The sequence below is a fragment of the Ambystoma mexicanum genome, chromosome 1q (assembly GCF_040938575.1).
Source record: "Ambystoma mexicanum isolate Mex_15411 chromosome 1q, UKY_AmexF1_1, whole genome shotgun sequence".
In the NCBI taxonomy this organism is placed as follows: Eukaryota; Metazoa; Chordata; class Amphibia; order Caudata; family Ambystomatidae; genus Ambystoma; species Ambystoma mexicanum.
In genome coordinates this window covers 638,136,885-638,154,799 of record NC_090922.1, presented here as the reverse complement: position 1 = coordinate 638,154,799, position 17,915 = coordinate 638,136,885, and the positions used below count along the sequence as shown (strand labels likewise).

Sequence of the window (17,915 nt, the reverse complement as noted above, 5' to 3'; positions counted from 1 at the left end):
CCCCTTGGCTCATGTGTAGATGACCTGTCAATTGTTCAAGGTTGGAAAGTAAGGCACCAACCAATAGAAATTCTCAGTGCTGTGTTGCCCCGTATATGTTGCATTGAAAAATGTACTACTTTAAAGATGACATGTATTCTTTATTATCAAGTTAGAGGGTGTTACAGTTGGAGCCATCAGATAAAGTATAGCCAGTGAAAAGACTAATCCCTGTAGTTTACATATGTATACAATTCCCTTAACCACTCCCCATACATTGTAGGTTTTTGTAACCAAGATTGTGATGTGATGTCAATGATGATGTATTATCTGTTTTTAAACTACTGTCATGCTTGAGAAAAGCTTAGAGCTTCAAGACAGTATTTACATTTATGCTGTCCCTGCTTTGTGTGGCTTGTTAATAAAGTGGGTTTTGCCATTTACTTTGACTATTTCCGTTATGGAGTCTGGGATTTCCCGGCCTACCATATTTGCTTAAACTGGGGGTTTCCAGACCATTATTAAAGTATGCTATGGGTGTATTTCAGTTTTTCCTGGCCAATCACCTACCGAATAATTATAAATAATTACAGGAGAGGATAATTAAGATTATGAGATCATTGGTGGGGAGGATGGAAGGCACAGTTCCTGAGGTTGTTCACTTCCGAACAGTTCCTTAAATGGGCCGGGGCCATCCGAGGTCGAGCCCTGGCGGTCTCCAAAAAGTGAGGCTGAGCCTGGGCCCTGACGGGGCCCCCGGTCCCACCATGCCACAGAGGGACATTATCCCACCACGGCCGCAGCAGCAATGGGAGATGAGCAAACTGCCATGATAAAGTCAAGCAGCTATGACTGACAGAAGATTCATCACCCAAGATGGAGGTCAATATGGAACAACACTATTGCCCCACAGAATTTGTTTCAGTATGCTAATTTGTTCTTCTTTCTCCTTTTAGCTCTACCGCAGGTCTTACACTTTCACCCTACCATTCACTGTTTCTTTCTTCTTCTCTACTTTCTCCAAAAACTTAGAGACTTGCTTACTTGAAATATTGGTATATGGATGAATGTATTTTGTGTTTACATTTTGTAAAATATGGTTTTACCTTCATCACAAGGTGCAAATATAACCCATGACATATTATTTAACTTACTGAAGAAATAATACAGAAAACATATTTATTTTTTCCTATGTGTACAGAGAGTGTTTTTACATTCGATGATGGTAAGTGGGACAATGAAAGAAAATCCCCAATCTAAGTGAATCAGATACAAAACTATGATCAATGTTTTTTTCTATTTTTCCAGTAGTAGGCTCCCTTTGTTTTTTGTCAGAAGTACCAGCCAGTCACAGCATCGCGCAAACTCCAGTTTGCGCAATGCTGTGACTGGCTGGCACTTCTGTCAGTCACAGCTGCAAGAAACCCAGTGTCTCCAAACTAACTTCCTCTCGTGACCCCTCCCGAGGGGTCAGGAGAGGAAGTTACATTCCATTTGTTGCCTGGGGCTCGGTGATCTAATCTGCTCTGCAATGCACAGAGCAGATTAGAACACCAAGACCCCAGTTTCGCAGACGGAAAAAAACGCCTTGGGCTCGGTGAACTAATCTGCTCTGCAGCGCACAGATCACCAAGCCTAAGGTGTCTTTGTCTGTCGGGCATCAAATGGGAATTTTCAGGGGATACTAGCAGCCTCAGGTACATGTTAATGAGCCACATGATTAGTGTTGATCCTTGTCACACCTCACATCTCATTAGTCTGGGGTCATGTCAAATGACCCAGAGATACTTGTGCAGTGCAGTTATTCAGAGAAGAGGGTATGCATTCTAGTAATATCCTGACATGCTGGTGTTCAACTGCAGTTCTAGCTGCAAAATCTTGTGGTCGATAGCGTTGTAAGCTAGCGGCCAGTCAAGTTGTTTGAGGCCGACTGCTTTGTTGTCATCCTGGTGTTTTAGTATCTCCATCCAAATGTTTAGCAGTGTTGTTTTAGTGTCTTTCGATGGTCTAAAGCCTCATGGATTATCGTGTCAGAAAGAGTTGTGCTCTCTGCAGGCTTGAAATCTTTAGGGGATTAGGTTTTCCAAAATTTCTGCCTGCAGCGGGATGTTTGATTTTGAATGGAAGTTGGCTAACGCCAGTACAGTGAACACAGGATTTCTTGCGAATCAGAGTTATGGTCACTGTCTTCGGAGGTTCGGGACGGATTCAAGCAATGCAGAAGGAGGTCAGTGATGGGGCGAGTGTGGTTTCTTCTCTTTCTAGAGGATTTCCTGGGTTTTTTTTCTATGTGGGCATTGGCCGCTGTGAGTCCTATTACTGTTTAGATCAGGTTGTGTGCTATGTAGGCCAGACCATTTTTACATGTTCGTCTTCAGGCCATGCCCATCATGCAAGTCATGCCCCCAAATTAGGGTTCCCTTCAATTTCTTACACCCCTTAAAGCACTGCTTCCGAGTCAAGGGTTCTAATTGCTAGACCATCAACGCTTTTGGTATTCAGTGCCCTAAAATGCTTTTGTGGTTGCGGCAAGTGCACCCGTGGGATTTGTGGGCAAGTAATGCAGGTGCATATGCTTTGACCACTGTTGTATGGCAAGGAGGCCTGCAGTGGTGAAACAACAGCCTATGTATCTGACCTGAATCAGGTTAGTTTGGTTGACAAAACAGTGGTGTGATGTGGCAATGAAATGTCTGATTTGGGTGTTTCAAAAAGCGTAATATGTCTGAAGGTTGCCCTTAAGTCCAAAAGTCCCCCCATCTGCGGTTTCAGTCAGAAAATGGAGTGCACAGAGCATCCACATTTCTTTTGTGATGGACAGGTTCTTAAAGTTGGAGGTCAAAAGGCCAGGCGTCAGAGTATTTCGAGACTTTGGGCCTCATTACAACCACGGCTGTTCGGTAACTACGGTACCGGTAAGCATGCCGGTACCGTAATTCCGGGACCGCCATACTACGTGCTCTGTTTTTCCGGGTGGGTTTTTCCTGGCGGGTGTAATGGCACGTCGGATGCACCGACACAACTCTGCATGTGCCGGTGCATCCGACGTCCCCATCCCCATTCAGCCCTATGGGGCAGAATGGGGATCGGGACACCCTTGATTCTGGCACCCGCAAATGGGCAATTACCGGGTCCGCCGAGCTCGGCATGACCCGGTTCTTGCCCATTTGCAGATGCTGGAAAAAATGCAACTCCGGCAGCAGCCGTGCCGTTTTTATCGGCACGGCTACCGCCATAGTTGTAACGAGGCGCATTGATTGAACCACTTCTTCTACTATAGTGGCTACTGGTGCAACAATCGGCTCCCACCCAAACATGGGAGGATTTGATATCAGTGAGTATGTTAAAAAAAGATTAAAACAATTAATCGAGCCTGCTAGAGGATACACGTAAACATTAAACAAAAGAGGCACAAGCGTTGCATCGACCATAATAGTAGAGGGAAAGAAGATAGCCAGCCATGCAAAGGCAGTGCCCGTGTTGGGAGAGGGGTCGTCGCCCCCCCCCCATTTCCTAATCCTTCCTCCCTATGTCTCCAGTGAGCCCCCTGGTTCCCAAAAGGCTGCCCTGGTAGCTGGTGCTTTATTTTTATTTTTTATTAAAAAAAGGAGCACTCAGGATTATGCTTTGGTGTGCTGGGCAATCAGGTGTTCTCCCACTGCCGAGTGCGTGTCCCTTGAGTTCAAATTGTTCCAGGGCACTGATTGCCAGCCAATCTATGCCACGGCACTGCCTCCGTGCTAGATGAGATGACGATGGTGTGATACCAAAGGTACATTTTCAAAAGTTTATGTATGCGTGGCGCTTAACTATAAATCATACGCGCGCGCGCGCGCGTGTGTGTGTGTGTATGCACAAGGGTTTTCAGAGTGTCTGCGTCTATGCACACGCTTTTGTGTGTGAATGAGTGTAAGCGTGAGCAAGAGTATTTTACTGTGTGTGTTTCAGGCTTTACAGCCTTTTCATCCCTCAACCCACGGACAGACCGTGTTTCTCTATCAGCTTTCAGTGTGCTTTCCCATCCCGCTAAGATGATTCCGGCGGGATACTGGCAAAACTGCCTTACCGTTTCCGCGGTCCGATATACCGGTATTATTGGGATATTACGGGCAGCAGAGACGCCGGTAAGTTCCCATTCCAGAAGTCAAACGTGCATTTCTTCAATGGTGGTTTGTTTTAGTTCTCTTCATTATTCTCTCTGTCACCTGTTCTGCTGGCACATGCCTAACGACTGATCAAATGCATTGTACCATGATTTCTGTTCATGATTCCAACCTTTATGTTTTGCTCCTACTGCCAGTACTGAAAGTCATAACAGTATTATTATTGCTGTATGTGTCGCCTTTTCCTGTGCCCTTTCCACTGGAGGTCCCAGCCCGCTTTGGCCATATACTTCAGTCCAGTTCCTTTCTCACTCCCATCCACAGATATTGTCTAGTCTTGATACACTGTCCTACCACTGGGTCAGCATTGAGCTTTGGCTGGCCCATGCAATAGTCTCGAATGCCTTGCTTTAAGCTCTGCTTGTGGACCAATCCGCCCTAACAGGAGTTGAGGATGGCACCGCAGCTGATGCTGCATGGACTGGCATAATGCAGGCCATCACAGGCAGCAAACGGTTTTGAGGGAAACAGAATGGTTATCTCATTAGCAGGGAAGGTGAGTATTAGAGAGGCAGGCCGGGCGATATACACAGGATAATATTACTTCTTGGTCTGATACCGTGTCAGGTTATTTTCATGGGGAGAGGAAGAGGGTTTTTCCCAGACCCTTACTTTCTACCACTCATTTGTAAACAAGTGGACTAAGACAGCCACGAGGAAAGAAGGGTTATTCTGTTCAGCAACACCCATGATTATAATCCTGCTTCTTAAATATCCCCCAAGGTACCTGCATTTGGATGCAGTTCTTGACCATATTTCTTGTTCACTTAATGAGCAGGAATGAGAAACGACCAAAATCCTCCCGTAAATTGACCAATACGGTACCTGAGGTGGGGGGCGCCCCCCAGCACCCTCGGGGCACTCTGGGAGCATGATGAGCTTGTTTCTGGAGCTGCACTGACAGGACGGTGAGGGGTTGTCTGGAGTCCACTGGTGGGTCAACAGCAAATTGGTGACACTGGCAGAAACTTGAGGCAAGATCCATTCATTTGAAGTATTCTTGCAAGGGTATTTCCTAGAAAACAAAATTAGATAAAAACTTGCAGTTTAAAGCAATGATCTTCTGGCTAAATTATAAGTCTTCACAATGAGACACAGATCCTAATAAGGTTTTTTTTGCTTTTCCTTTTATGTGTTTATCACTTCCTCTCCAAAATACCAACCATCTCGGATAAAGCTGTTTATTTTCTTTTATAAACGTGTATTGATATTTTCAGAAAAACAGTGAAAATAGGACATATTTTGGTACAGTAGATCGGTGATCAGGCATTTTAACCAGCAGTTAATGTTAAGGGAAAAACAAACTGTACATTTTGGACATATGTGTGAAACCGCCCCCTTCAGGAAAATCATCATCAGTGAAAGTATTTGGACTCCGGCAATCCTGTACGATTCGAAACCTTCCCAAGAATTCTTCACACAATCCCTTCCGTGGGCTACATTTACTACAATTCCTCCCACCTTTCCAAAATCTTACTGTGTTTATTGGGGCGACACATTATTTTACCCACTCTTTGTTGCAAATACGTCTTTTTCCATATTTTCCTTCTAGGGGTCACTATCCGGGATTGTGATTAACCACCATTTAGCGGAAATATCCCTTTTTATGATTGGCATGGCTGCAGAGACACAGTGGTGTATTCCTAGCGAGGGCCTACGTCTTCTCAGATGCCACATAGGACCAGCTTCAGATTGCGATCAGGTGTTTCGCCACTCTAGGCACAATATCATATATTTTACCCCGGCAATGTTGCACCTTGGGAAACACATAGCCAGTATACCAACACTCTCCCTATCTATCTCCTGCTCACCCTTTCTCTGTGCTCACCTTTTCTCCCTGTCTCTCTCGATGGACCTCATTCCAAGTTTGCCGGTAATTCGCTGGTAATTTTGCCGAATCACTGCCAAAATCGGATACTGCTACCCCACTCGGTCCTCTGGGTTTACGACGGGATTACAAGTGGCTTTAGGGTGTTGTTAGACCCCATTTGTGGAGTCCAAAGTGCTCCATTGGTAATTTTTGGCAAAATTACCATCAGCAGAATTACTGAGTTATAATTCTGCCGATTTTGGGAGGAAAAGTGGATGATTTCTTCCAGCGTGATGCTGGAGAAAATCCTTCACTTTTCCTCCCAAAATCGGCAGAATTACCACTCGGTATTTCCACCAGTGTTAATTCCAGGAAAACATGTAATTTGGCAGTGCGGGAAAAATTGAGGTAATTCCGTTTCTGACAAAAAAAGTGTTGGTAATGGAATTACCACCACCTTATTGCCACACCGCCAAACTCGTAATGAGGCCCATAGTGTCTCTTACTATGAGGGTCAGAATAGCATTGCCGAGTGCATGTTTGCTAAAGCCACCCCAGCAGTTCCTGAAAAATACATAACTAGAGGGGAAAAAGAGATTTTTTTGCAAATGGAGCTCCACGCCCCCCCAAGAAAAGGAAAATATTTAATTGTGCTAAACTTGATATTTTTAAAATGTTTCTATGTTCAATACTCATAGTCACTTCCAGTATATATTCTAGTCTTGGTAAAAATGTTACACTTTTCTTACTGATCAAATCACATTAGCAAAACTTAGAATGATAGAAGGTCATTATTCCAAGATGGGCAGTCTGATACACTCTGATGGAGTCTTTCATAATACTGCTGTGACACAGGGGAAGGGACAAAAAGCACCAGTGAGGGTTCCAGCCTGCCTTGCATAAAATCAGCTTTTGGGAGCATTAGAATGACCACAGTTCTTGATATTTGACTAATAGATCGGTTATAAGAGAGTTGTCTGCTTGCCGGTCAAGTGGCACAGCGAGCAGAGCGCTCGTGCAAAGCTTGCTAACGCAGGTTCGAATCCCAGCAAGGCCAAACTCATCTTTCCAAGGTCGATAAATGAGCACCACACACTGTGGGTAATAATAAGCAGCGCTCAGGTACCTGAGGGTTCGCAGCGCTATATAAATGCCAAATTATTGAATCACTTAGTACATAATCCACACTGGGCTTGGTGTACATTTTATTTTTCACCACACTCACCCTAACTTTAAAATGTTTGTAACACTGAACCATGTACACTGATTCTGGCAGACCCAATATTAGGCTGTGAGTACAGAAGGGTGACAATAGTGGTCAGGCCTTTAGGGTCCACGGCCTGGCTAGGGGAAACCTTTCCTTTCCATGTATCAGGTTTTCACACACCACTAAATGCCACATTTCACCGTCTTCTAATTACTGTAATATCTATAGCCATTTGTATCACCCAAGTTAATAGTACTCAACCAATCCACCATGGAAGGATGAAGAGCTGAGCCAGTCCTGCTGAGATTCGAATTTGTGTCATGCAGGCCAGCCACGTCAGAGGTGAGTGCAGAACACATGAGCAATATCCCAAAAAAAGAGCCTGTGACCACAACAAGTAGAAGAGAGTTTGTGGGTGAGTTGCTTTTCCAACTTTCTGAAACATTTCTATAGAGTAATACACCCAGTTAAATATCGTAAATCAACCTAATCCGAACTTACTTGAAATAACCAACTCTCCGACGACCATCAGAACTTTTCCCCGATCATCCTTGGTCAAACGTCTCACATCTGGCTGTAATTTGACCATGTGGTTGTCTACAAGAATGACTTTTAAAGTGTAGGCTTTGGGTGTCAGGTATAAAGTACCAGATGGAAATCGGAGATGCTTACGGGCATCTCTTAATTTGCTCCAATGTAAATGTTTCAAAATCATATACCTGAAGCTTTTTCATGGACCATGTATATTTCACCGGTTGTCAATTAAAATTAGCTTGAAGTCCATAGCGAGCAAACCCATTGTGTCTGATGAACGTTCAGGGAGAGCCTTGTGTTGGTGATCTAAAGCACCTTTCTGAGGTAAGATTCTATTAAATTGACATGACCCTAAGACATTGGGTGCTGGTTTGCATTTTTGAATCCATGTGCAAGCAAAGCTTTGCATGAGACCCACAAAGCTGCCTGGTAGAAGGAAGTGAGGCACGATGTATAAATGATGCAACTCAGTGACACCAGATATATCCACCAGCCGCAGCGAGCTGCTTATTTCCCTCCTTACTGAAATCCTGAAGTTTCTGCACAGTGCTTTGCCTTTACCATTTCCCCTACTCCCCTACATCAATGCCATTCCACGTCATATTTGTGAGTGAGTAATAAACTTTTGTCATTACAAAAAACATTTAACATCCACATACACAAAAAATTACATTCTGTAAAACATTTAAAAAAACATCCCTTCATTTAACATCTATGTACAGTATCAATTTTTTTCCCAACAGCATTCCTATCAGCTAGCTACATGGTAAAGTTCATAGGGGCTGATTCACAAAGAATTACTCTGACTAACCCTGGACCACCTGTGACTTATTCCTCGGGATGGCCATTCGATTCACAGAAGTTGCTATGAGTAACCCTGACATACCTGTGACTAATGCCTGGGAATGACTATTATAGTCACAATGAAGTTACTCTGAGTAACTCCGACTTACCTGTGACGTATGCCTAAGGTTGGCCATTCGAATCACAGAAAAAGTTACTGTGTTCAACCCTGATTTACTTGTGATTTATGACTTTGGATGGCTATTCGATTCACAAAGAAGTTACTCTGATTAACTCTGACATACGCCTGACATATATCTAAGGATGGCTTTTCGATCTACAAAGAATTTACTCTGAGTAACTCTGACTTACCCGTCACTTATGCCTGGGGATTGGCATTCGATTCACAGAAGAAGTTACTCTAAATAACCCTGACTTACCTGTGACTTATGACTGGGGATGGCTATTCGATTCACAGAAGAAGTTACTCTAAATAACCCTGACTTACCTGTGACTTATGACTGGGGATGGCTATTTGATTCACAGACGACGTTACTCTGAGTAATTCTGGTCGACCTTTGATTTAAGCCTGGCGATAACTATATGATTCACAAAAGAAAATACTCTAAGCAACTTTGATGTACTCTGAAACCTGATTTACTCCAAATAAGTCAGGATTAAGTCCCCGTTACTCTGATGCCTTCTTGGTGAACCGCTTAAAATGTATAATATTGATGCCAGTTAAAATGTCATTGTCCCTTAAAAAGTAGACTTCAGCAGAAGTAAATTATTGAACCTTCATCATTCAGAGACACATACTAAATAAATACTAATAGCACCCTAATCACATTGTTAAAAAGCACATTTTCGATTCCTTTAACATAAAATTCCATCTGCATCAAATTCTCAGAATACCTTGAGCCATTCTAAACACAATTCCCCACAGATCACCTTTAAGAAAGCTGCAAGTGCAAAAATCATTAATCTCTCCCACAGTTCAGCAGCAATCACAGCCTCAGTTGATGGGCACTTTTCCCCAAAAATAATATTCTATGCTGTAGAAATGAAGGACATTCAAGAACCATATGATAGAGGGATTCCGGCCATTTCATTTGACATAACCTGCAGATTCTCTCTTCTCTAGCTAGGCCTATCCTTGGGCCAATTACCTAAAGGGTATGAAGACAATTTAGTTGAAATTTCAAGTACCACATCCGACCCCGATTTGATGGAAATGTCCTAATATACATTTGCATCCCCCTCACATTGGTATACCAGTGAATCACATCCTAATACAATTCCAACCTTGAAAGATCAAAACCATCTTAATTTATATGCCACAATCACACTTGTTCCTTAATTATCATTTTGGAGGTGTTCAAGGTGATCCCCATAACATTCATGATTGCCTCACGTGTCCCCAAAATTAGATAAAAAGATGTTGGATATCCTTTCTACAGCCTCCCCTAACTTGGCACAAACCATGGGGCCCGATCCCTCTTTGACCTTCCTGAGCAAACCTATTTTCCTAGTTTGTACGATCGACCACCAAGTTTGTAGGCCAGGTTCTAGTCTTATAATGCTGAGTGGGACTGAGACTAGGAACCCCAATACAGCTCTACAGATCTTCCCATCCATTATATCAAATCATTTCCTTTTACTCCAGGAGAAGAGCTCCATCCCATAAAGAACTGCAGGAATAACCTTAACACTATAGAATGGTATCAGGGGAACCAGTGAATAGGCACACATCTTAGATCTCACCACCATCATTAAAGATATTGGCACCAGGGCTTTGCTCCTTACTTTATCTTTTACCAATTGCATCCTGTTCTTATTGGCAAATATAAATCCAAGGTATACAAAGTGGTCTATAACCCCGACTTTCTTATTGCCTAATGTCCACGCATAATTATCCCTTCTCTTTTTGCTTTTCAGTGCCATAATTCTCGTTTCTTCTGCATTGACAATCAGGCTATCTTCATTCAAAAATCTCAAAACCCCATTTAGAGCACGTTGCAAACCTATGGGGGATAGATCCATGAGGATGAGATCATCTGCAAAAACCATGCAGCCGATTCTCACACCACTCAATTTAGGCGGATCTACCCTCCGATTCTCACTTTCCAGCCACAGATCAGATAAGCACAGGTTGAAAAAGGTCGACACATCCCTGCTGCAGACCTGAGAGAACCAACCCACTAAATACTGTTCCAATTCCCCTACTGAAGCCATTTTGTAAAATGTGCAGCCTGTTTTCCACTTCTGCCCATTTCAAACCATCCAGTACTTTTGAAGAGGTGCCAATGAGGGAAATAGGTCTATAACTTAGTGGAGATTCACGACTACCCTTTTTAAAAATAGGCACTATAATTGTTTGTTGCCAAGTCCTGGGAATTGAGAGCACAGTAGCCAGTTGTGAAAATACAGTAAATAAAATATTCGACCACAGTTCTGGCTGATTTTTAAAAAGAGTGTAGTGTATCCCGTCTGGTCCACAAGCCCTTGACCTAGTCAATTTACTAATGGCAATTTCAATGTCCCCTTTATCGAAATTTACCCTCCACAGCTCACCACTACACACTACATCTTGCGTTAACACTGTCTCCTTTGGCTGGCCAAATAGTGCTTAAAGGTGAGCTACCCATTACACAGCAGACTGGTGCTGATGTCTGCACGTTGTTCCTGATTTCTTTGAATATCCAACTGCAGTCTGAAGAATTTCAGCCAGTTCTTATGCTTTTGTTGAATCTTTTTTATATTCTCTATTTTTTCCTTAATTAAAAGAATTCCATTCCTCTTCACATTCCAAATTTGTGCTCTCATAAGCCTTTTCCTGATATTAATGGTCTGATCAAACACTCTTTCTGGTCCCCCTCAACAGGTTTTTGTCTCCAGTTGGCTATAGTAAAAAGCTCCCTATTCCACTGGAGTAGTGGATTAGCAAATTCGTCAGGATCACAAGTCTTAATTTTCTTTTCTCCAGACCAGTTATGCCAACTATGTGCAATCATCCAATTTATTTTACGCAGGTTACCACATAATTGGCCCAGTCTGTTACCAGCCAAATTCACATCAATATTAACAAACATTGACCTATCCCTTTTGGGAGCCACCACAAACGCTTTGAAAGTTAGCTTAAAAGAAACATGCTCACTCATAGATGTTTTCTCAACGTCAAACCCACAGATATCATCTATATCAATATTGGCCTCAAATATATAATCAATTGTCGAAGAGCAAATGGGGCCCTTCCATGTAGGCTGCATGGGCAAATCCTTATCAAACCCACCATTCATTTGCACAAACTCCCATCATGTCTATATATATATCAAAAATAGATGTATGCACATTCCCCGAAATTCTAATAGATCAGTACTTGTTAGAGGAAAGTACTCAATATCTTCCACTCACCAGTTGCATATTAACTTGATTAGACTCCTCACTACCTTTAAACTGCATAATTTATAGATTATTTTCTTTATTACCAGTTTTCACAACCATTCTCTAGTGATTAATTTACATAACCCTTGGGGCATTGGGGAGAGAGAGCCTTGTTTCTAGATATTGCAAATTTTCTCTGGGAAATATCAGTTGTGCACAGACTTTTGATAAACGTAGCATTCTGGGACCTTGTTGTCCTATTATACACGAATGTCCACCAAATCCCTTTCTTTTTTTGTTTCTTGAAATAATAGCCGGATTTTCCAATAGCTTTCAACTGGAGGTAGAAAAGGGTAAACTACAGAAAACATCGTTGTGGTACGCCGCTGATCACACTACCCTCCCAGAGCTGTAGAAAAATAAAAGACACTAGCATATCCAGTAACTTACAATAGCGGCTCGTCCTTCATACAGCGTGTTCCAAATCCAGGCTTGTTCAAAAAGGCATCTGCAAGGCATGCCATCTGCTCATTCCCAGGCCTTTCATTGCTAAACAAATTAGAAAGATTGGTTCATAAAATCACTAGACGTGTGCATTAAACCAGTAATTATTTGTAAATTAGCATTGCCAAAAATGGCACTCAACAGTGTGTCACTGAGTTATAGGCATTTCCTTCATATGCTAGAGCTTTCAGAATTGAGGATTTGTCATATTAATGAAGAACAAACAGTACATTCTCATTCCACAATGATATTCTTGGTGGCAAAGTCTTCATGATAAAATCGTAGTCAGACAACATTGAAAAGTAAAAAGGCATTATTATTTTGACACCTGGTATCAAGAAAGATGCCATGACCAAGTGTTGCTGGTTCAGTATTATATTCATAACTGTATACAGTTAGGGCTCACTGAAGTACTAAATTGGTGACCTCCCGCCCAGAAACAAGAAACAGCAGGCAATAAAAACAATCAGGGTGGTCTTTTCCGAAGCAATGTCTCCCTGGCAGGATGTGTGAAATCAGGCCTTCAGTCCTAAGCAGTCAATGTCCGAGTCTGCAGAGTTTGCCATGAGAGGGGGTTACGTCCCCTCCCCATCCCTGGCATTGCAGCCTTTTGGTGTCCCAAACCCTCTTCATGTCTCTGCTCTATATGTAGACTTTACAGAGTGAGTACACCACAATTTCGTTTAGCACCAGGTTCTTTCAGTTGAAGGGGCCATGAACGTAACAATAAAGGAGAGGTATAGAGAGATCCCACATCCAAACTAAGGACATCCTGGACTTCAGCCACTTCTCAGTGGACCTGCCTAGGGATGAACTGACCCATTGGAACCTTCCGGTTCTCACTAACCAAGGTCTGATATCCTGCAATCTCTTTGCCTGATGTGACTGGTTCAGTGTTACTGATGGACCTTGTTGTCATTACCTCCTCTAAGTCCCTACACACTACCCTCTCTGCTTTGTTCCTGTCTTCCCCCACCTCATCTCTATGATTGCTTCCTTGCGTCATCTCCCCCTATCCACCTGGACCACTCTTCCAGCTAACCTTACCACCCCATTTTCCTCATCCCCTCTGCATCAGTCTTCAACATTTTCCAACCCACCACCTCCTATTGCCATTGTTGATATGAAGATTGCTCCACAAGAGGAAATTGTATATGACCTTATTATATGTAAAGGAAAATTGCAAGATTTAAGGAAGACCATATTACTGAAATTAAGGTTATGATTAATGAATCAGCCAGTTTTGATCTAGGGTGACATTGTTTTACAAAAAGATAATTTGATTGGTTAAATAATGAGAATCGCAACACTCCCAATTGCTATTAACTACCAAGAGTTCTTGAAATTGTTCCAAACCACCAGGGAGGCTGATTGTCTCAGACTGTGGGTTGGGGCTTGGAGCCATTATGCAAGTGTTTGAACTACTTTCTCAAATCATTGAGGCACTAGACCAGTTCCTTCTTACAACCTTCTACATTGGTTATACATTTTTTTAAACATTCCATTTGATGGAAATAATTCGTTTTGGTAACAAAGGGTATTTAAGCTCTTTATACATTCATTCTACAAAAGGAGGCAATAGATTTTATCCATAATAAATTGTTCAGTGGGTTGATGGAAGAAAGCACCTATCAGATTTATTGTAGAATTCATATATATTTTTATTTGTTTGAAGAAAAATCTTCAGTTTAAGAATGCAATTTTTGAACAGCTAACTGATCCCACCCGGGCAGCAGCCTTTGCTCTCAGTATACTAATTGTATATCTATAAGGACAAAAAAGATCCACCAAACGGTGGGTTCAGTGTGCCCTGGAGAACAAGTAGCAGTATGGGGCAAGTAAACAAATATATCAAAAGAGACGTAACTGCTACCTTTGGGGCTGGGTCAACAAGGGTCATATTAATTGAAAAACACCTTGGTCCAGCCACTAGTTTATTTTAAGAAAACATTAGTTGGTTGTTACTTGATATGCCAGAAAAAACACAAAGAGACAAAGGGATTTACTATTTTTTGCCCATATATATTTGTTTTACAAAAGCATGAATTGCACGAATGCAGACAATATAATAAATGAAACTAATTGAGATCATTAAATTGAACATAAGTATACAGAAAGTTATTTGCCAAGGTTAAAAGAAACACAAAGAAATCAAATTCAGGCGTTAACAGACTGATATGTCGAATTTACTAATTCAGACCATTGACACATTTTATGTGTAGAAAATAATGCAGGTTCATGTTTCAAACCTGAGTCAAATACCTGAAAATCACAGAAACAGTGTCCATAGATGTAACCAAAGATTAAAAAAACAGGTGGCACAAAATATTAGAAGTATGGACACACAGTGGCTAGTGCTAAAGCTTGTTAATGTGTAACAAACACAAAGGAAAGAAAAACACTTATTTTATCAAATGCACTAAATAAAGAGCTCAGACACTATTCAGTCTTATAAACGAGTAACATTGTTGATTGTCTAAAGGAGAACTGTTTCTCAAAGAGGAAGTGTGCTCTGCCCAAGCTCAGAGGTCAGATAATGTCCGGTTGTACACTCATTCATGCTGATGAGGATAATACCTTCTCCCTCATGCCCTCGAGAACGAAAACACAACTCTCGGGGGAGGGTCTGCCAATATCTGGCAGAGTATGAAGAAAGATACATTTATGCTAAAACAAAGCCATTTTCTAGAGCACATAAAGATTTGGAAAAGGCATATTGATGATATACTCTTAATCTGACAAGGAGAATTTGCAACCCTTGACTTATTCTTTATGTGGCGCAATGGCTATAATCGCAACATGCAATTCTCAAAGACAGAACATCACTCATAGATTAATTTCTTAGGCATCTGCATGCAAAATCAGAATGGCAAATTGTCCTGCTCATTTTTTGGAAAATATACTGACAACATACTGTGCTTCACTATCAGAGTTAGTGTCCATACAGTCAAAAAGATAACTTAACGTTTCAACCATATTTAACGAGCACAAAGATACAGTACAAAATTACAGGGTTTTTACCATCATTTAGAAATACTTGATAAACTATTAGCTCTAAGTGGCTATTCAAAGAAATGTATAAATAATTCCAAGAGCAGGTTCAGATTAATCCACGTGAGACATTATTAGCACCTAAAAGGAGACCTACATCAACTGACAAAATGGGTTGCGTCATTACATGTTCTCACAATACAGTGGATATTAAAAAACTATTAAAGAATACTGGGCTTCGGTTTATTTCTGTTTACTGTAAGAACAGCTAACTATGTTTGCCTTCAAACGAGACAAGCCTACCAAAGACCAATTGGTTAATTCGTAACATCAGAACCATCTACACCAGGAAACAATATGGAATCTAGGCGCCTTAGTGGGCCTAGCGTATGTAAGTTTACTTAAGAAAATCCCTAATTTTAGGGTGCCGTATAGCGATTGAATCTTAAGCGAAGGGACTCATTTTAAGAGCCAAGCAGTGATTTACTGAATTGAAGGTCCACATGGATTGACATATGTAGGTAGGCCAAGCAGCGAACCCAGTGCATTTTTGGATCACTGAACATCAATCTCGTATACAAAGTTAAAATATTAATGCAGCATTAGTCCATCATTTGTAGATAACCATCAGATAGCGGATGATGTATTTTGTTGGATAGTGGACACGGTGCTTGCAAGTACTATTATATACAAAAAAGCTTGGTATTCAAAGAATCCATAAATCAATAACATGCAATCACACCTACACGTTCTTCATGATCAATTTGGGATGCCTCTATAACTGAGCATCAATTGCTGTGTGGCATACACCCTACTTCATACTGTTAATAAGAGCAAACTTTCAACTTACTGTGTAGTTCCCTATAGCTACTATGCCATCTGCCATGCTCTGTAGTGTTCTTTCTGCATTAAACCATGCAGTTATTATAACGTGTGTCAACTTCTGGAACTGTTCATAGGTGGCACTTAGGTAACATTCATCCGATAATACTTGCTTTAGAAGCTGTGGACTACAAATGTGATGCAAATTGCATCTCAGGACTACAAAGATGCCCCCCGCTGTGGTTGACATAATTATGTTAAGAACGTGTCTCCCTTTAAATAAGTATGTGCTCAATGATAGTGACAAGGAAGACAGATTCAATGTAGTTCGTGACAGTGATGAGAGACTGGGGAAAACACAGAGAAGTAAACCCTGTAACATACAAATATAATTGTATTAAACCTATTGCATGGGCAGAACAGGGTTAAAACTAACCAATAGCATGTCTTTTTTCATATTCCATGAGAATGCAGACCTGCCAGAATCAGGTTATTTAATGATATACTCCTGTAATTTGGCAGCAAATATAAAGGAGATATGGAAATTAAGATATTTGGATGCATAGTCAAATCTCAAGACATGTATTATCATATAAATACTCACTTAATGAAAATAATGCATACCTTAATTTCATATATTCTTCTAATCTGTAGAATAATGTTGTATTGTAATGTAGGGTTCTAGTTTCCTTTAGTGGAATATCTGAGTGGAGAGCTGCAAGAATGTTGGGGGGATCCTGGAGAGGGCAGTGGGGGAATGTCTGGATGAAGAGGTGGCTACTTGTTGGTGCTTTTACCAATGCTGACCAAAGTACCTTCTTGAATAAATATTCTAAGCATTATCGTTCAGGTGTGGAGAGCATATATGACGGTGAGGATCCGGCTCAAGAAACAAAGGAAGTCATAAAAGGCCCTGTGAAGTTGAAGTGGCCAATTTAAAAGAGAAGGAAAGGTTAGGAAATCACTGATGTTGTTTCGGTTGCTCGATATTAGGACCTCGATTTCATGGGTGAGTCCTTGATCTCACTTGCCGGCCATACACCAAGTGAAAGGAGTAGAGCAGGGAAGACTGCAAGTAGAGAGTTGGACATGTTGTTGCCGGAGTTGCCACTGGTGGGATGGTACCATGTGGGGTTGAACCTTCTGGCCTATCCAGAGATCAGAGGAGGTGTCCCTCGCTTCTGTGCGTGGGCCATAGCAGTGAAGTGGGTGGCAGAGGAACAGTCCCTCATGTCTAAGCTAACGCATTGCTTGCACTTGAGGAGTAGAAATGAAGGAGCTGTACTTCAAGCCTGCACTCACACGCCAGTCAGGTGCTGAAGGAGAGCAGCAGGGGAGAGGAAAATAGCGTGACTCAGCAAAGCTCTGAACTAATCAGCCTGAGGCATTAGTTTGGCAACACTGCCAGAGTCACGTGTGGCCAGGAAGAAAGACTACAAACCATAACCCTGTTATGGTGAGAAGGGAAAACAGTGGCCATATATGAGTGGAGTCCAAACATGAACAGCAACTCACTCCCACTTTTCCACAGGGGCATCATGAGCCCTTTCACCATGATGTGTTCCCAACCCTTGGGAGCCATTTATAAAATGTGATACATTGAAAGAGGATTTCTAGGACCATCGTGGACCATCATACAGCAATGAGAGGAAGAGGGCGCTTCTTATGCATTGTTTGGGATTTGAGGGAAGGAGAATCATCAAAGGTTAACTGGAAATTGGTACTGCAGTCAAAGCAG

At 41.7% G+C, this 17,915-nt stretch overlaps 1 protein-coding gene across 2 annotated transcripts in view; it reads right to left on the bottom strand.

Moving 5' to 3' along the window:
• Positions 1-17,915, bottom strand: part of ABCA4 (ATP binding cassette subfamily A member 4) — a 1,737,150-nt gene that overhangs the window by 332,095 nt on the left and 1,387,140 nt on the right. For both annotated transcript variants that reach the window (XM_069641223.1, XM_069641222.1), the window contains 2 exons: positions 12,311-12,409; positions 4,968-5,157 (listed from right to left, as the gene is read on the bottom strand). In XM_069641223.1, coding sequence (XP_069497324.1) covers positions 4,968-5,157; positions 12,311-12,409 — 289 coding nt within the window. The remainder of the gene's footprint in view (positions 1-4,967; positions 5,158-12,310; positions 12,410-17,915) is intronic.